General features: G+C 45.4%; 1 protein-coding gene across 1 annotated transcript in view; it reads left to right on the forward strand.

The window, feature by feature from the left end:
* Nucleotides 1–196: 196 nt before the first annotated feature.
* LOC143285084 (inhibitor of growth protein 3-like) overlaps nt 197–20,694 on the forward strand; it is a 29,714-nt gene continuing 9,216 nt past the window's right edge. Inside the window, exons 1-8 of the mRNA XM_076592292.1 lie at nt 197–355; nt 523–594; nt 5,374–5,480; nt 6,057–6,122; nt 7,884–7,980; nt 9,931–9,984; nt 15,469–15,734; nt 17,578–17,759. Of these exons, the coding sequence (XP_076448407.1) occupies nt 328–355; nt 523–594; nt 5,374–5,480; nt 6,057–6,122; nt 7,884–7,980; nt 9,931–9,984; nt 15,469–15,734; nt 17,578–17,759 (872 nt within the window). The 5' untranslated portion in view covers nt 197–327. The remainder of the gene's footprint in view (nt 356–522; nt 595–5,373; nt 5,481–6,056; nt 6,123–7,883; nt 7,981–9,930; nt 9,985–15,468; nt 15,735–17,577; nt 17,760–20,694) is intronic.

Genomic DNA, 20,694 nt, shown 5'->3' on the forward strand with positions numbered 1-20,694 from the left:
TCAGAACTTGTCGACAGCAACACTGACAACAGATGTCATTGGTTAAAATGTTTGAGTGCATTAGTTTATTATTTCATATCAAATCAAATATTGAGGTTCAAAAATTCGTTGTTGTCTAGTTTATTCACAATAAAAGATATGTTTCGTTGTACTGGAAAAATCACAACGAACGTTTTTGGAAATAAAAGAGATCGTGTTAACAGTTTCGGTTTCATGTTGGCGACATGGCTGGAGAGTATTTGACCAATCACAGTGACGTTCTTTTCTGGGTGAAAAGCTCGACGACAAAGCGTACGAAATCGCTCACTGTGACAAACAACCGTCAGAATGTTGTATCTTGAAGATTACTTGGAAAGTATGTTAATTCTTCACATAGCTATGGTTTTATATTGTTTTTATAACTCCTTTGAACATTACTACTGAGAATTTGAGTCAAGTTACGTGGTATTGGCAGACATGTCTCTTCTTCAATGCACCTTGCAAGTTGAATGAACTAACTTGCTTTCTGTTTTCGTTCCACAGTGATCGAAAATCTCCCAATGGAAATGAGGGAAAGGCTTACAGAAATGAGAGAAACAGACCTTCAAGTTCAAAGTGAGTTGCTTTACAGTAATTTCGTTATTCGTTATTTTCATTCTGTAGATTAATGTCGCAGAATGCAGCTGACTAGCGTTAGTAGCGACATAGGGGGAACTCAGCTGGCCTACTGCTGGTTGGTGGTCAGTCTTTTTGTGAACAGCATCTTGAAGCTGGCGGCCGATTCAGCGTGAACGACACTGTTGTCCAGGGTGTTCCATTCAACAGCAGTACGGTCAAGTTTTTGTACTGACCCGTTTTACAAATTACAGGGCTTGATAGTGAAGCACTTGTCGTTGTTTCCTTGTTTCTGATGTATGTGTTGATGACGTTACTAGCCAGGAGAGGAGCGGGCCTGTTATACCATACTGCGACAACTTGTGGAGCAGCTGCCTATGGGGCACCGTGTTGAAGGCCTTGGAAAAGTCAGACCGCTACATCCACTTGCTGACCATTGTCGTAGGAAGTCAGCAGGTCATGGGTTGTCATCAGCAGCTGGGTTTCACAGGAAAAAACAGAGCGAAAGCCATGGTTGAGAGGGGTAAGGATGCTGTGGGTTTCAAGATGATGGAGAATGTGGCGGCAAATGACGTGCTTCAAGATCTTACATGGCACGGAGGTCAACGAGATAGGGTGGTAGTTCTCAGCTAGGTGGCGGTCACCTTTCTTAAAGGCATTAGAGATGGTGGTGGTGAGCCAGTCGCGGGGTAAAGTACCCATGTCCAGGGACCTCTGGTATATAAGGCTGAGGGTGGGGGCAATACTGTCAGCACAGGTCTGCAGCACTGTGTTTGGGATACCGTTGGGGCCCGGAGCCTTGTGGGGTTGGAGATCCCGAAGCAACTTGGCCACACCAGCTGTGGAGATCTTGATATGCTCTATAGGAGGGGCTGAAAGGGTAGTACTGGGGAGCTGGTTGTCGTCTTGAGTGGTAGACAGACTTGAACTGCCTGAGAAGGATCTTGGCTTTGGAGCGAGAGTCGCTGTGCAGATTGCCACCTTCACGAAGTGGGGAGACTCCAACGTTGTCCCTCTGTCTCACCTTCATAAAGCTCCAGAAAGGTTTGGTGTTGTTGCTGTCAAGGCCATCCTGAATTGTACGGTTGACATGCCGCCATTCTGCCCACCAGGTTTCTTGTTTGCAGTGCTTCTGGAAACTTCGGTACTTGGTCCAGTTGTGGTCGCCTTGACACATTGGTACAGCTTCTTCTCGCGCCTGAGGAGTCTTACCAGCAATCCAAGGCCAGATTTTTGTCGCCTTTCTTGAAAGCACAGATCATGTTTGTTGTGCATCAATCCTGGGGAAGTTTGCATGTGTTTAGTGAGTTATGAAAAATGTCTCAACGCTGGTGTGATTGCTTGTTTTTTAGTGGTGCAATGCTGATGTTGTCCTGCCTTCAATTGTTTATTTATCGCCAGAAGGGTTTGGTGTTGTTTGTTGGCCTTCATTGATGGTGGTGGTGGTGATGTAGTTCCACTCAGTTTTGCACAGTTGTCATCGGCATTCTTTCTGAGTGAATTTGTAGTTGGCCCAGTTGTTTGTCTTCTTGGCTTTCCTGTAGAGTGGTTTCTTCTTCTCTTCAGGAGCTTATTGATGTTCTGATTTATTCAGGGGTATTCCTTCTAGTTCTACCTGGTGCTCATTTTGGTGGGTATGTGGGTGTCATCAGCTGGTGCCATGCCGTTCTTAAAGGTGGACCATAGAGAGTTTCTGTGTCTGCTCCTGACTCATGGAGTGATGCAACCTTCTGTGTTTTCTTCCTCAGGTCAGCATTCAGGTTCTCCCAACTGGCCTTTCCAAACTGGTAAAATTTTCCGCTTCTTCTGAGTCTAGTACTGAACATTTCGCTCAACTTGATGTTTCTAAGCCATAACTTGCAGCCGCAGACTTGATGTGTTTGATGGAGGCTTCTAGTTCTGCTCCTTTTTTCTCTAGGCTCAGACAATTGACTATCATTAAGGGAGATATGTCTTCTTTGGTAGGTCAAACACGATGAGCTCTGGCTTCTTGTGGGGACGTTCTGGTCTGGTTTCGTCTCTGGATGGGTGGAAGCTTGGGACGTCTGCCAAGGGCTGGGTGGTCCTGGGCTACTTGTCAACAGTTTCAGTTTGTTTCAGTTTCAGTAGCTCAAGGAGGCTTCACTGCGTTTGGACAAATCCATATACGTTACACCACATCTGCCAAGCAGATGCCTGACCAGCAGCGTAACCTAACGCGCTTAGTGAAGCCCTGAGAAAAAAAAAAGGTGAATAAATGAATAAATAATAGAAAAGCATAAATAAATAAATAATTACAGTATAAAAAAAAGGTAGTAGTAACAATAATAATAATAATAATAAATAAATAAATACGACAACAATGATGATAAATAAGCAAATAAATGTAAAACATGAAGACACACATTCACACATACACCCACACATGCATAACAGATATGCACCAAACATGCAGTTTCACAGATAAGAAAGCACAGTCAAATACACATAAACGTACACGAGTCCCAACACACACACACACCACACAATTACCCTACACCTCCTCTACCCCCTCCTCCACACACTCATTTCTAGGCTACATATCGCAGCTTCCACAGCACACACACACACACACACACACACACACAGAGATGAACACTTACTTGTACAAGCACACACACATACGCCCATATCCCCCACCCCCAACCCCACACACATATATATACAAAGATATATATATATACACACACCCGCACGTTCCAATATCCTGTTGCTCCCACAGTGTAGGCATGCATACACTCACATACCTCATCCTCTACCCTCCCCCCCCCCCCCCCCACCTCTCCCTCACACATACGCACGTGCACAGAACTCTCCTGACGCTTGTGTACACTTACCCTCACGCATGCACAAACGCACTCAAACACACAGACCCATACTTGTCAACAAAGGGTTGAAGGTTGGAAAGAGAACTTCACTTGATGCTCTCATCTGACATGGGTTCATAGAAGCTTGGAAAGACCTCAAAGCTAAAAGTGAAGTTGTTAATGTTCATGCTGTCATACTTGCAGCAGAGCCATTGGACGTTTCTGTGTTGGGAGCAAGCTGTGGGCCTTGATATCCATTTTCACTGAAATTCCAGACATGACCACAGACCAGTGGTACCAACTGCTACATTCATCACAGCAGACTGCTTCAGTGCTAGGTGCCCATAGGACAGGGTGTTCACAGAAGCCACAGGGGTAGATAGTGTGGGCTCTGGACCAGGGTTTGGGTGTACATCTGACAAGAGGACTGCCAGGACCACAGAGATTTGATACATTCACTGATTCAGTGGTTTGGGAGGAGAGAGAAGGATGTACTGAAGTAACGTAGGTTGTAGCATAAAAGGATAGAAGTGAGTCCTCTTCTTCTGTCTGGGTCTCCACCGGGGGGGTGGGGGGGGGACCTTGACAGTCTCTGTGTGGTGAGTAGAAACAGAAGTGTAAAGAGGGTTAGTTGGAGCTGCATTTTTCTGCCCTAACACAGGCTGGGCTTGTCAAGTGGTATATTGAGGTCGGTGCACAGGGTAGTAAAGCCTTCTCCATCCTATCACTAGTGGTTCTGAGAAAATAGCAACATGCACCTAGGTTGCTCAGCTGACTGGGATTTATTGGAGCCGTCAGCAACTTGAGTCAGACAGCCAACTTTGCTCAGTTCCACTTTGGCACAACATCCACACACTAGGTTTAAGTTCCGATTGTGTATTTGATCAGTACTGCTATATACACAAATAGCTTGGTCTTGTTGTTAATAAGTTCACTATACATATAAACTAGGTTTACAATAAGCTGTTTCAGGCAGGGTCAACCATCTTAGAGTACCATAACAATTCTGCATAACATACTTTGTTGTTCCAGACATACAGAGGAGTTCTGTCAGTACTTCTATAGCAGCGAAAGGCTGTCTTTTTCATAAACACTTCAACTAGAAATTAGTTCACGTAAGTGCATTTTTTGTTGGTCATGTTATGTTGCCATGGGTTCTTTTTCAATGTGCCAAGTGTGTGTGCACACTGGCCCTTGGTTTATCATTTCACGATTTTCCAGTCAAACTCGAGACCGGAATTCGAACCCAGACACTCACGGACACTGTATTAACAGATAACCATCTTAACCATTCTGTCACCTTCCTCCTTGAATGTAAAGTCATAAGCTTGTGGCACTGTCTTGGAACAGTATGATACCTGGCTACTGGAGATTTGGTTACAGGCATTTATGGTCATTAAGCCATGTATGTTTAGCTTTGTATCGACTGGTCATTCAGCCATGTACATTTATCTTTGTGTAGACTGGTCATTCAGCCATGTACATTATGTCAATCATCTGCTATAAAGATTTTCCGACAGTGGGTGTTCAAAGTTGTCCACAGGTGTGAAGAAATGGCATCACATGTTGTTCTCAACTGTATTCCTTTGATCTTTTTTATTTTTGTGTGTTTTGCAATCAACGTTCACATACAAAAAATATAACAAGTCAGATTAAAGGATTGTTTATCCATTGAAATAGATTTTATTGAGAAATGCATGGCAGGCTATACAACATGATCACAAACATTGATGAAATTAGGTTACACCAGCTGTTGTGTAACCAGCAAATAAGGGCTGGTCACATTGCCTGACATTGATGAAATTAGGTCGCACAGGAAATTTGAGCAACTCACTCACAGGTGTATGTGATGTAGACATTAGCGTATGTCATTTAGCATCAGTTTATGGTACTTATAGATGTTTTGTCAAGTGCATTATTATCATATATACTGCATCATTTTGGGTTCTTTCAGATACTCTGGACAGTTTGGATGAACATGTGATGGCCTTCTTTAAAAAGTGTACACAACCAAATGTGAAGCAGGAATGGAAAGATGAACAGTTCAAAAAGATAAAAGAGGTAAGTTGTGCTCAATCGATATCAATAAAATCTGTTTTTGCAGTATAGGTATAATATACTGAATACAAAACATGAATCATTTAAGCTTGCCAAAACAAAACATCAGATTTGTTATTCCCATACCAGGGTTTAGGTTTTGTGTGGGTCAGCAGTCATTGACGCATGCATTTTTAAATCGACCTATCAATGTGGCAGGCAGTTGGTCACTTGAATTTTCAGTTTTTTGTAAAATCGGTAATGCTGGAAGTGCTTTTGTTGATTTCTCCTTTTCTCCTACAAAAAACAGTCATGGAAAACTCAGGGGGGGTGGGGGGGGATGGAGGGGGGGGAGGTATGGAATGGTTACTGTTGTTCATCTGCAGTTTGTCATCAAGCAAAGGAACATTATGAAAAAAAATTAAAGAAAAATAAAGAACTTGTATTAAGCCAGGAAACAAAATGAGGTATTTTACACTAAGGCTTTGTCACCTGCGTAATGGAAACTGCTGCAGAATACAGTGCCAGTTTAGCTTTTAACTTAAGATTAGGTATCATATGATTTTGAATTTGTTATGTGTGCATAATTTTCTGTTGCAGGAATATCAGAAAGCTGTGAATAATGCAGATGAAAAGGTTCAACTGGCAAACCACGTCCATGATTTAGTGAGTGACATTGTATCTGATTTCCATGCACCTGGTCTCTCTCATCCCTTCATGTTCTGCTCTCCTACACTTTACTGTGCCTTCACTTTCCCTGGTCTTTCTGTCTCACCACTTCGGGTTCTGCTCTTTTACACTTGACTGTGCCTTCACTTTCCCTGGTCTCTCTCACCACTTCATGTTCTGCTCTCCTACACTTGACTGTGCCTTCACTTTCCCTGGTCTCTCTCACCACTTCAGGTTCTACTCTCCTACACTTGACTGTGCCTTCACTTTCCCTGGTCTCTCTCACCACTTCATGTTCTGCTCTCCTACACTTGACTGTGCCTTCACTATTCCTGGTCTCTCTGTCTCACCACTTCATGTTCTGCTCTCCTACACTTTACTGTGCCTTCACTTTTCCTGGTCTCTCTGTCTCACCACTTCACGTTCTGCTCTCCTACACTAGACTGTGCCCGGTTGACTGACAGGGACAGACTGTGTGAACACCATTACCTACTCAGCTACTGTAATTGTAACTGTAAGCCTAGTTGACTGACAGGGACAGACTGTGTGAACACCATTAGCTCCTGTAACTGTAACTGAGCCCAGTTGACAGACAGGGACAGACTGAAAACCATTAGCTCCTGTAACTGTAACTGAGCCCAGTTGACTGACAGGGACAGACTGTGAACACCATTACCTCCTGTAACTGTAACTGTAAGCCCAGTTGACTGACAGGGACAGACTGTGTGAACACCATTACCTCCTGTAACTTAACTGTGATCCCTGTTGACTAACAGGGACAGACTATGTGTGAGCACCATTAGCTCCTGTAACTGTAAGCCCAGTTGACTGACAGGGACAAACTGTGAACACATTAGCTCCTGTAACTGTAAGCTCAGTTGACTGACAGGGACAAACTGTGTGTGAGCACCGATCAGGATGCCAGGCTGTGCCTCAGCACTTTGTCAGCTGCCAAAGAATGCTTTGGTGTGGAGTGAAGACTGCTGGTTTGGATTCGCCTTGCATTCAGTTTTCATCATACCAACCCATCATGGCCCACCAATCCAGCATTGACTTCTTTCTGTAAAGGGGAGGATTTTTCATGGCACCCCCTTGACCTTCGCTCTTACTGCTCTCCATCATGCAGACTGGCCTCCTCCCCCTGTGTAGTGCCTGGAGGACTGTCAGCAGTCTGTTCTCACAGGGTTGTCTGTTCATGAGGTAAACTGCTGGTATGCATCCAGTCCTTGAGCAGTGTGGTACAGGATAGCCCCACTGCCCATAGCATCCACATGTTCCAGGTTCAAACCTTTAAATGTCTCCTTCATGAAAAGGGTCATTGATATGTCATGTATGGTCAGGTGGACAATAGGTGAATTTGAATTATCATGCATTTTATTATGTGTGTGATGGTGTCAGGTGGACAGGTATGTGTGTGATGGTGTCAGGTGGACAGGTTTGTGTGTGGTGTCAGGTGGACAGGCATATGTGTGATGGTGTCAGGTGGACAGGTATGTGTGTGATGGTGTCAGGTGGACAGGTATATATGTGGTGATGTCAGTTGGACATATATATGTGTGATGGTATCAGGTGGACAGGTATGTGTAATGGTGTCAGGTGGACAGATGTATATGTGAGGTGGACAGGTATGTGTGAGGATGTCAGGTGGACAGTTTTGTGTGATGGTGTCAGGTGGACAGATATATGTGTGTGATGTCAGTTGGACAGGTATATGTGCGTGATGCCAGGTGGACATGTGTCTGTGTGTGTTGGTGGCAGGTGGACAGGTATGCCAGGAGACTGGATCAGGAGCTGGCCAAGTTCAAGATGGAGCTGGAGGCTGACAATGCTGGCATCACTGAGATGTTGGAGAAAAGTAAGACTCTGTATGTTGTTGTGTGTTGCCATGCCTTGTTTGTGTGTAATACTGTTAAATGCTGCTGTATATGTTGCCATGCCTTGTTTGTGTGTAATACTCAAGCGTGAGATTTTTCTGACTATAGTCGGATTTCTGACTGAAAATTGGCTCCAGATCCCATTTTTGAGATTCGCGTAAATCCGTTGAGAAAATTGGGGGGAGGTGGGGTGGGGTGGGGGTTCCGTTCTGTCCTTCCAGACTTTGTCGAACACCTTCTCCATGTCAATCCAGACAGCAAGCGTGTTCTTTTCTTGGAATGCATACTCAATGCTTTGAGGAGTCAATATTTCTAATTACAACAGTTGTCTGTATCGTAACCAGTTGAGTGCCAAATAATTTTGTAAAAATGTGCTCTACCCTTGCCAGGGAATTTTCAGGATTTGTGGTGATAAATTTAAAAGAATTCTAGTTAAAAAAAATTATGGGAGATACAGAAAGTAAGTAAACATTTTTGTGAAGGAAAATGAATGTAAATTCTGCATCTGGACTTGTTTTCCCAGTTAGGTTGTTCCCAGTTGGGTTGATTGTAGATAAATGTTCAGTCATTTAAAGTCAAGATAATAATTTTTGTGCAACCAAAAGTCTATTTCCACCTGTACATAATGACATCCATAAAGAAAAAAAACAAAATGCAGCTAGAAATAGCATGCCTGTTGTCAGATTATACCTGTAGAAGAATTGAAAACAGGTTATAACAGCAAATGTTTATAAAAACAAATCACAGTTCGTGCAGACATGAAAGTACCACTGTCCGAACAATGACAAAGGTGGGTATAGTCAATGTAAAAGGTCAATTATGGTCTCGGAAACTGAGCTGGCAAGCTTTTTGACAGCCAAGAGCTTTCGCAAGTGAGGGTGAAGTTCTTTAATGACATTTGCTCCCTTCAGGTTGCACGTGGGCCGATTAAAGTGTCTCTTGTGCATTCGGCTTGCCACCTCTTCAAACAAGTCAACCATCTGATTCAGTGGAAAAAAAGCATTGAAAATAAAAAGCATGTGTTTCATGTTCAGTGCAGTTTCAACCCTGCATTTCATGAAAATCGTGTAGCATTGGAGGTTGTCAATTTTCTGCAGTCTGCATTGAAATGTGAGTAGGTTGGCATCCAACTGTCATGCCCCCTTGATGACCTTTGGCTGGCATTCGACCTATCGTCTTACAACACTTACTGCACGTATTCTGTCAGTCACAGCCACTTGTTCAAAAACGCTGTCTGATTGGATAGATGAACTGAATTTCCATTATATGGGCTGTCAGTTCCATCACTGTTGTTGTCAATCACCTTCGTGTTCAAACCAATCATCAGACAAGAGAGATCCTTCTCCATCGCTATGGCTGCCCATAATCACAAGTACAGCTTTGAGAATTGTGCAAATCCACTGACCTTTGACTACCTCCTTTGCCAGACACATTTTTCAGTGCCTTTTTTTTTTTTTTTTTTTTTTAACTCCCTTTTCTACATGCGTATCTCGTGGTCAGTTAGCAAATCATTATCAAGTAGAAGGGCTCTTCTACCTTATGTATCTTCATTTAAATAGTATTTTTATTGTCCAGACACATCAAAGTAACCGTCCAGAGTCTGTTTATGTGAATTGAACCAAACTCCAATGAAGGAAAAATCGGAACATATGCAGGATGTTGTGGATGCTTATAGGCACTATGGCAACACTTTTTTTTTTTTAGGACGTCAGCTGATGTCTTAGGCACTCAACTGGTTAAACTGATGTCCGATGTGGGGACAGTACTTCCTGGCTTAGGGGGAACAGTCATACTTATGCATGGAACATATGGTTTGACAAACATTTTTCAGATGGTGAGCAGTGAGTGGGATTTGTGTAGGTTGATGCTGTAATTGACATATTTATGCACTAATTGTGTTGATTTTTAAAGTCACTCTGATTTGACTGCAGGATCACTGGAGCTAGACAAACCACCAGCACCTCAACAACCCCAACGAGCTGAAAGTAAGTTTCACATTTGATTATTCCACGCATCAATATTTTTAGTCATGTTTTACAATCCACAGCCATTTGTCAAATTACCCTCCTGTGATAGGTAATGTCACATGTCAAATTGACATATTGGCAAATTATCCTCCTATAATAGGTAATGTCGTATCAGATTGACATGTTGTTGGCATTTGTCTCGGGAGACAGTGGAACTCTGCGCCTAGTTAGGAGTTGCAGCACCTGCTGTGGCTGTATACGCCAATTCTGGATCGGCTGGGTCTGTTGCAGCTGTCACAGGTGAATATCATACCTGGCTCAGAGGATATGGATTCTGTCCTCTTCTGTCTGCGCTCTCTTTCCTCTTCCCAGTGCTGTTCTCTCTTCTCCTCGCTCCTCTGGACACATGCCTTCATGGTCCTCCAGCTGTTACGATCTTTAGCCACTATCTCCCAACCTGCTGGGTCGATGTCGCCTGCCCTCATGTCTCGTTTGCAGACATCCCTGTGGCATAGGACAGGTCTTCCTGCAGGTCTGGAACCAGTGGCGAGCTCACCATAAAGGATGTTCTTAGGGATTCGCCCATTATCCATTTGCCTGATGTGGCTGAGCCACCACAGATGGTGCCAGGTCAGAAGAGCAAGCATGCTGTGGATACCTGCCTGGTCAAGGACTTTCTTGTTTGGTACACGGTCTTGCCACGTGATGCCCAGAATTCTCCTGAGGTTGCGCAGGTGAAAGGATTTGCATTCTGGGTGAGAGTAGAGGGTCCATGTCTCGCAACCACAGAGCAGAGTGCTGAGCACACAGGCTTGGTACACCTGCATCTTGGTGTTGATGGTCAGCATGGATTGTCCCAAACCCTCTTTGCCAGGTGGGCCATGGCTGTAGATGCTTTGCCAATTGCTTGTTGGGTTTGGCATCCAGGGACAGGCTATTGGAGATGGTGGAGCTGAGGTAAATGAAGTCCTTGACGACCTTGAGTGTGAAGTCACCAGTGGAGATGCTTGGGGTGCTGCTCACGTCATGATGTTAGTCTTCTTTAGGCTGATAGTCAAGCCAGACTCTCTGCATGCTCGGGCGAAGCGGTTGATGAGACACTGGAGTGCCTGTAGAGCTTGTCAGAGCTGCGTCTGTGAAAAGCATCTCGCGTATGAGAACCTGTCACACTTTGGTTTTAGCGCGAAGGCAGGCCAGATTGAAGAGACTGCCATTGCTTCTGGTGTGGAGATGCACTCTGTCCTCCGACTGGCTGAAGGCATAGTACAGCAGCGAGAAGAAAATACCGAAGTGTTGGGACCAGCACACAGCCTTGCTTCACTCCACTCTTGATTGGGGTTGGGTCAGAGGAAGATCCGTTGTGCTGAACGATGCCCTGCATGTCTTCATGAAAAAACGTGATCATCCAAACTTCTGTAGCAATGTGAAGAGGCCTTTTCTGCTGCCCAGGTTGAAGGCCTTGGTCAGGTCGATGCATGCGACGTACAGTAGCCGTCTCTGCTCCTGGCATTTCTCCTGTAGCTGTCACAAGGAGAAGACCATGTTGATTGTTGATTTTCCAGCTCACACACTGTGCCTTAGGTATACGTTTTCAGCAAGTAACTGCAGTCTGCTCAGGGCTACACAGGCAAAGGCTTTCCCAGCAATACCGAGGAGGGAGATTCCATGGTAGTTGTTGCATTCGCTGCGACCCTTTTTCTTGTACAGAGTGATGATGTTGGCGTCTCGCATCTCCTGGAGCACAGTCTCTTCATCCCAGCACTGCAGTAGGAAATAGTGCAGGTGGTGGAGTAGTACAATCTTTTTTTCCAGCCTTGATGACTTCAGGCAGGATGGCATCTTTTCCTGGAGCTTTGCCACAGGCAAGGGATTAGATGGCTTTGCGGAGTTCCTCTTCAGAGGATAGGATGTCATATTCTTCCATGACATGGAGGTTAGCTTATGACTCATAACTGCTGCTGCCCATGTTGTTTCTGTCACTGGGGACAGCGGCACTGAAGTGACCTCTCCAGGGCATGAGCCTGGGCGAAGTTTATGGAGATTCTGTTGTGCCCAGTCGTCAGAATCCCCATTACAGAGAGGCGGACTGGACTCTCTTTGAGACCCTCACAGATACATACACAAAGCCAATCAACATCAGGCAGAAGGACTCAAACAAGATGGTTCAAGACTTCACAAAGGCCGTCTTGAAAGCTGCTAGAGAATCCATCCCAAGAGGAGCACGCAAAGACTACAAGCCCTACTGGACGGAGGAACTCCAGAATCTGGAAGATGCTGTTACTGAAGTTAGCCATCACTGGAGAACAACATATCGCTGAAGGAAGTAACTGCCAGATACAAGCTGTCCTGTGCACAAGCTGCAAGAAAAAGCTGGCAAGAGAAAACTGAAAGCCTAAATCTCGACAAGGATGGCAGCAAGCTGTGGAAACTGGCTAGAACCCTCAGCAATGAAAACAACGTCACACCACAATAACAAGAGAATGGAAATAACCTCTCTGGAAAGAAAGCAGCAGACCACTTCATAGACGTCTATGAAAACAGCAATCTGGAAGTCCCTCCTGAACATAGAGCTGCAGTGCACAGAGCCTAAGGTGAACTTCATGAGAAAGAGCCCCAAGAGGAAGTCAAGACCTCAGCTTTCACAGAGAAAGAGCTGGAGAAAGCTTTGAAAAGCCTCAACCTGAAGAAGTCACCTGGACCAGACGGAATTACAAATGAAATGATTCTGCATCTTGGGATGAAGAGCAAGGCAGTCCTTTTAACAATCTTCAACTCAAGCTGGAAGATAGGATCAGTCCCACAGTGTTGGAGGGAAGCAGACATGAACCCCATTCACAAAAAGAAAAAGGACAAGTTGAAGGCTGACAGCTACAGACCCATCAGGCTTAAAAGCTGCTTAGGAAAATTGATGGAGAGATTTAACACTAGGCTTGTCTGGCACCTTGAGGAGTATCAGCTGCTGAGCCCTGAACAGGCAGGCTTCCGCCAACACAGATCAACAGAAGACCAGATTACATTCATCGCTCAAAGCATTGACACATTCCAAGAAAAGAACACGCTTGCTGTCTGGATTGACTTGGAGAAGCCGTTTGACAAAGTCTGGAAGGACGGACTGGATCAGCCAGTACCTACACAACCGCCAAGCCCGAGTCAAGATTCAGGGCCAGAAGAGCAAGAAGGTGGTGCTGAGACAAGGAGTACCACAGGAGGAATCCTTTCACCAACGCTGTTCATCTTCATAGATGACATCGTCAGAGAACTGCCAAGAGGGGTCAGAGAGCGATCTATGCAGATGACCAGGTACTCTGGTGCTCTGAAGAGTACACCACTACAGCACAGGTACGCCCCCAGACTGCACTCAACAAGATCAGAACTGGACCAAAGAATGGCTTGTCTCTGTCAACTCGAGCAAAACAACCTACACAGTCTTCAGCCTATCCAGTGACACTGAACAACCAAAGGCTTGCAGAGGAACCCACACCTACATACCTGGGAGTGACCTTTGACCGCAGGCTCACTTGGAAACAGCAGATCACCAGATGCTGTAGCATGGCCAAGCTGAGACTGGCGATCATGAAGAAACTTGCAGGGACGGACTTGGGGGGCTGATGAACGTATCCTAAAGAGACTCTGTACGGGGAGAGTCCGACCTGTAGTTGAGTATGGGACATCAGCATGGGCATCAGCTGCAAAGTTTAACCTCGACCATCTCAACAAGATACAGAACCAAGCTCAGCATGTCATAACTGGCGCCATGAGATCCACCCCAATCCTGCAGATGAAGGGACACAAAGATCCTCATCCAGGCAGCAAAATTCAAACACCTTGAAAACCATCCAGTGAACAACAAAATGAGCAGACCCACCAAGAGCCGGCTGAAAAGAGGCAGCTTCATCCACCAGTCAAGACGCCTTGAAAGACAGACCCCAGTCTTGATGGAACACGAAGCAAAGCCTATCCCAGCAAATGTCACCCACCCATCTTGGAAGAGGCAGGTGTTCCCAACAGTCGTCACCAGCATTCCCAGAGTGGAGAAGAGAGGAATACAGTCAGACACCCAAAGGAAGGCCCTGGCCATGGAGTACATCTGCAACCAGTACCCCCAGGAAGACTGGACCCATGTCTTTACAGATGGCTCCGCCACAGAAGCAACGAGGGATGGTGGAGCTGGAATCTTCCTCCAATACAAAGACGGATATGAAGAAATTGCGATCCCAACAGGAAAATACTCCACCAACTTCCGAGCTGAGCGAGAAGCCCTCTGTGAGGCAGCCACAACAGTCTCGCAGAACTCCACAAGAACAACAGGGCAGGTGATGGTGTTCTCAGACGCTGTCTCCGTGCTCCAAGCCCTCAAGAACTCCCGCTGCAAAGAACAGAACCATCTCACTTCAGCCCTTGTTGCCCTGAGTGCCAGAGTGGAGAAAGAGGTGATACAATGGGTACCAGCACACTGTGGCATCAGAGGCAACGAAAAAGCGGACATTATGGCAAAAGATGGTGCACAGAAGGAGCAGGCCAACAAACTGGTGTTATACGATGAAATCAAGACAATCAGCAAGGCACAGCAAGGAATAAAGTGGCACCTCCAGCACCCCAAATATAACCCAGAAGACAGATACCATTTGCTGGAACGACGGGAACAGATCAAGATCTTCCGCCTGAGGTCTGGACACAACCGCCTGCTCCACCACATGCACACAAAATTTGGCATTAGAGTGGGGAGTGACCTTGTGGTGAGGGACCAATGACAACCGACCACATCCTTCAAGACTGTAGGACGCATGCAGCATCTAGGAGGAACTGCTGGCCAACACCAACAGCAGTGGAAGCCAAACTGTACAGCACCCTGGAGGAGCTGTGATGGACGGCAGCCTTCTTCGAGGACACTAGGCTGCTCATCTAATGGGAGGCGAACGTGGAAGAAGAGGAGCCTGAGCCACACAGGCAGGCCAGGAGTTGGGCTTGGTTGTCAGAGGCTATTTGAGATGCATACCGTATGGGAACACTTTATAGGTGGTGGAACCTTGTCCCCAGTACCGCCCCTGGCTGTGACAGTGAGATTGACATATTGGCAAATTACCCTCCTATAATAGGTAATGTCATATCAGATTTCATATTGGCAAATTACCCTCCTGTGATTAGTTAGGTCCAGCCCTTATATGTGGGCATTAGACATCGGCTGATGCTACCGAATTTCATCAGTATTAGTGATCACGTTACACAGACTGTTGCATATTTCTCAATAAAATCTGTATCAACAAATAAACAAACCTTTATTCTGCATTTGTATTTGTGTGTGTGAATGTTGACTGCAATTCTGCACTTGTATTGTATTTTTGTGTGTGTGAATGTTGACTGCAATGCTGTCTTGAAACGTGTATTGCTGAGAGGAAAGCCTGAAGTGTTCGAAACGTGTGTTTTGCTGAGAGGAAAGCCTGAAGTGGTTGAAACATGTGTTGCAGAGAGAAAAGCCTGAAGTGTTTGAAACATGTGTTGCAGAGAGAAAAGCTGTACACAGCACAGCATCACTGCACAACCCTGTGGACAAACGCCCCACCTCTGAAGTGCTGTCCAACCTGGCCAGTGAAGTGGCCCGTGAGTCCTTGAACAACTTAGCTTGCTCCTCAGCCTCCAACTCTCCGGCCCTCAAGATGTTTTCCTCGGGCTCCACGTCCTCCCTGTCCTACAGCCTGGGCCACATTGGGGCCGGCAGCAACGCAGCCATTGCAGCTGCTGCTTCTCAAGCCATTGCTGCTACTCAGCAGGTCAGTGACTGCTTTCTTTCTCCTGTTGTCTGTCAGCACTCTATTTGGATGACTTGTGTATGTGGATCATTCTTCAGGGCTGGTCACAGAGATTTGGAATAGGAGGCAAAAATTAAAACTGGTTGTTTGAAAATCAAAATTCTTTTTATTTTCAGGCAAAGTTGGAAAAAACAACAACAGAAGTTACATATTGATCTCCATGTTGTATATGGATAATGCTGGAATGTGCATGTCAATAATGCTCGTGATACTGCAATTCAAGGTGCTTTATGCTGGACTCAGAAATCTGACAGTAGCAATTAGATTTCAATGGAAGAGTTCTTGTACAGTTGACAAATAGCAACAGATATCAGTGCATTGTTTTCATGCACACATTTTTACTATACATTGGAACTAAGATGTGACACACATCATAAGCATTATAACTTGAGAAAACGTTTTCTGTAACTGTTAGAATTGAATACCACTAATATTATGCATCTCATTAAATCAGAGAAAAACAGTGATTATCAACATGCACTACAGATTCTCAGAGTTACTGTCTGGAATTCTCTTTCAAAACAAAACTGGAAAACACACCTGTTCAAACAGGCCTTTGGGTGTGATGAAGTATAGCTAATTGTCTCCATTCTTCCAAACCACCCCACTGTATCCTCTACTGAAATCATCTTGTAGTGTGTGTGTCTGTGGGTGGGCGTTGTGAGCATGTGTGTGAACTGTGTGTGTGTGTGTGTGTGTAGGGCATTTATTGCCGTGTGTGTGTGAGATTGTTCATATCTGCAATTTGTAGCATTGTCTTGGTGTATAGATAAACATATATGTTGTTTTTTTCATATGCAGAGATATGTTATTATGCACAATTGTATATGTATTGTTTCATGGGCTTAAAGCCCATTATATGGGGAGTTTGTGCCAAAAAAAGTACTATCTATTATTATTGTTATTAAATCTAAAGGGATAAAACTTGTGACACATTTTATGAAAAGTAATGATAAATGAACCCATTCAGTGCATATAAGATGTCAGCTGACATCTTGCACAAAGTGTTGCCATAGTTCCTATAAGACATCCACTGATATCCTGCATCTATTCTGATATTTCCTTCATTGGAGTTTGGTTCAGTGAACATAAACACTGAGTGGTTAGCATATGTGTAGATTATAAAAATATTTAAGAGCTTACGTCAGGTGGACAACATGCCAAAAAAGGTGTTGGATACTTCAAGTGAAAACAGTGGTCCCAGTCAGTGGATTTACACAATTTTGCAAGCTGTGCTGATGATTATGTGAGTATAATGTTGAGAGATGGATCTGTCTTGTCTTGTGATTAGTTTGAACTCGAAGGTGATGTCACTGAAAGTGACGAAACTGACAACAACATTCTACTCTTTCTTCAGTCCATCTATCCAGATATCATTTCTGAGCAAGTGACCATGACTTATAGTGAGGGCACGGTACTTTCAGTTAATTTGAGGAGAGGGGAAGGAGAGAGAGAGTGGTGGAAGACAATAGGTTGAAGGCCAGAGGGCTTGGAAAGTGGGCATGGCTCAGCTGTCATTTTACTGTCTTTTCATAGCAATCAACTGCTAGGGATGGCAACAGCCAATCATCCACGATTTTCTTGAAATCAAGGGTTGACAGACCATAGGAATCACATGTTTGTTTGTTTGTTTTTTTTACTTTTTTACACTTTTTGTCACTGATCAGTTGACCGATTTATTAAACAATATTCCATTGTGCATCACTTGTTAGCTGGGGGTTTTCTTTGTGTGTTAACATGAATAAATTTTCTTTGCCAGAATGGTTGTAGGTAAGTGATGTAGAATGTTTGACACATTGAACAGATGCAGCAAGGTCGTCGCACCTCCAGCATGAAAGCCAGTTATGAAATGATGACAAAGAACGTGGGCCTGAACAAAGAGCTGTCGCTGGCTCTGGGAGCGTCCTCCACCCCTGCCACCCCCGAGTCCACTCCTTCGTCCTCCACCTCCTCCTCCTCCGCACCACGCTCACAGCGCACTAAAAAGTAGGTTTCGCTTTGCATCTACTACCACATGTGTATTGCAACACACACACACATTCTCTCTCTCTCTATCACTATCTCACACACACACACACACAAACACACACACACACTATACTCACACTCTCTCTTCTCTCTCTCTCTCTCTCTCTCTCTCTCTCTCTCTCTCTCTCTCTGAGCCCCTCTTTCTCTGTCTGTGTCTGTCTCTCACTCTGATTATCAAAAGATAATGATACAGAAGCGTTACAGAAATACTGCCTGCAAAAACATCCACTCAGAATGAGTCATTAGTTCTAGAGGTGTTGACAGCATTTTCACAGCTTTTATTCATTTGAATGAGTCATTATTTCTATAGATGTTGACAGCATTTTCCAGCTTTTATTCATCAGAATGAGTCATTCACCTGATTCGAACCACCCAGCAACTGAAGACCGATGTCACTCACTTGCAGACTTGGGGTTTAAGGTTGGTTTGGGCAAGAGGGGCAGTGGGAAAGGGTAAGTTGGGAATGTGGAAGAGAGGGAGTGGGCGTGAGGAAACTGGAGCAGGGAAACCAAGACTGTTCCAGCGTCGAACATGGGGCTCTGTTGAAGGCAGTGGCACAGGGGAAAAGTCACAGGAAAAATCTGTCACCAGGTAGACACACAGGCACACCACTGGCCCAGAGTGAAAACACAGACCACACACAGAGGAAGAAGGGGGTGACAAGGAAAACGCCCCACTACTGCTGTCAGACGGCACCCAACAGCTCACACGCTGGAACGGCGACCTGTCTCTAAGAGAGCTTGGCATCAAAAGCGAAGTTGAATCGGTCTGACTAACCTACATTAATTTCTGAACTCGCTCCCAGTTAAAAAATGCTCAAGGAATAGGAACATGCCACACACATACATCCCAGAGATGCATGTCATACACCCAGCATTAAACTGTGCATATACACGGAGATCACCCTGAAGATCATCACCCTGTACAAAAACAAGGGCGAAAGGAGCGACTGGAACAACTACAGAGGCATCTCGCTTCTCAGCATTGTAGGCAAGTCTTCATCCGGGTCCTGATTCACCTGCAGAAACTGGCCAGCGTGTCTATCCGGAATCACAGTGCGGTTTCCGAGCAGAGAGATCCACTGTAGACATGATCTTCTCTGTTCGCCAAATCCAGGAGAAGTGCAGAGAGCAGAGGATACCCCTGTATGTCGCATTCATTAACCTCGCCAAGGCCTTTGACCTAGTCAGCAGAGACGGCCTTTTCAGGGCTCTTCGAAAGATCGGCTGCCCCCCCCCAAACTGCACAACTTGATTGAGTCCTTCCACTCCAACATGAAAGGGACAGTGCAGTTTAATGGTTACCTCTCCAAGCCCTTCGACGTACACAGCGGTGTCAAACAAGGCTGTGTCCTCGCCCCCACCCTATTTGGAATCTTCTTTACTCTTCTCATGAGGCATGCGTTCAGCACAGCGCAAGAAGGGATCTACCTGCGGACCAGATCAGATGGCAGACTCTTCAGTCTCGCCCACCTCAGAGCAAGGACAAAAGTTTGTGAAGCCCTCATCAGAGACCAGCTCTTTGCCAACAATGCCGCAGTTGTGACCCACACCCAGCGGGACTTGCAGTCACTAATGGACTGCTTCTCCCAGGCCTGCAAGGATTTCGGTCTGACCATCAGTCTCAAGAAGACAATCGTCCTGGGCCAAGACACGCCGTCTCCACCATCCATCACTATTGATGACTGTGAGCTTGAAGCCATCCATCAATTCACTTACCTTGGGTCCACCATCACCGACAACCTCTTCCTTGACACCAAGATCAACAAGAGGATCGGGAAGGCAGCCACAACGCCAGCCCGCCTCACACAAAGAGAGTGGACAAATGCTGACCATGAAGACAAAGATGGCTGTATACAATGTCTGCATCTTCAGCACCTTGCTGTATGGCAGTGAGGCATGGACCACACAAGCTCGTCAGGAGAAGAGGCTCAATACCTTCCACCTGAGAAGCCTACGGCACATACTCAGCATCTCCTGGCAAGACAAGGTGACAAACACTGAAGTCCTGACTCATGCTGGCCTCCCGACCATGAATACCATGCTGAGACAGCATCAGCTGCGCTGGCTGGGCCACGTTCGCCGCATGGAAGATGGTCACATCCCAAAAGACATCCTTTATGGAGAGCTCGCCATGGGGCAGGTAAGCATCGGCCACCCACAGCTGAGATAGAAAGACATTTGCAAACGTGACATGAAGGCACTTGAGATCAACACTTGAGTCCTGGGAGGACCTTGCAGATGACCGCAACAGATGGAGAAGCACTCCCAAGAATCAGCTACAGATTGGTGAGGACAAACTGTCAGCTGCTGCAGCAGAAAAGCAAGCTCGCAGAAAAGGGACGGCAGCTAACAGACCAGCATCATCGTACAGATGTGACCGCTGTGACAGAAACTGTTTCTCTCGCATCGGTGTCTTCAGTCACAGGCGACACTGCTTGGTCCAAGCAGACAGCCCAATTAGACATTAGGTCGGATATACTCTATCCATGGTCAGCCATGACCGAAGGAGGCATACTACAGGAAGGAGAGAGGGTGGTAAAGGAGAGAGGAAGAGGAGAGAGAGACTGGGTGGGGGGGGGGGGGGAGAGAAAAGGGGAGAAGGGAAGGAGAAAGATGCACATAAGCACGCACACAGAGATCACCAGCGAGGTGTGACATTGACAGTCATTATTGCTATAGATGTTGGTTTTCACAGCTCTCATACATCAAAATGAGTCATTAGTGCTAGAGATGATGACATTGTTTTCACAGCTCTTATACATCACAATGAGTCATTAGTGCTAGAGATGTTGGCATTTTTTCACAGCTCTCATACATCACAATGAGTCGTTAGTGCTAGAGGTGTTGACATTGTTTTCACAGCTCTTATACATCACAATGAGTCATTCGTG

This window comes from Babylonia areolata, chromosome 8 (genome assembly GCF_041734735.1).
Source record: "Babylonia areolata isolate BAREFJ2019XMU chromosome 8, ASM4173473v1, whole genome shotgun sequence".
NCBI lineage: Eukaryota > Metazoa > Mollusca > Gastropoda > Neogastropoda > Buccinidae > Babylonia > Babylonia areolata.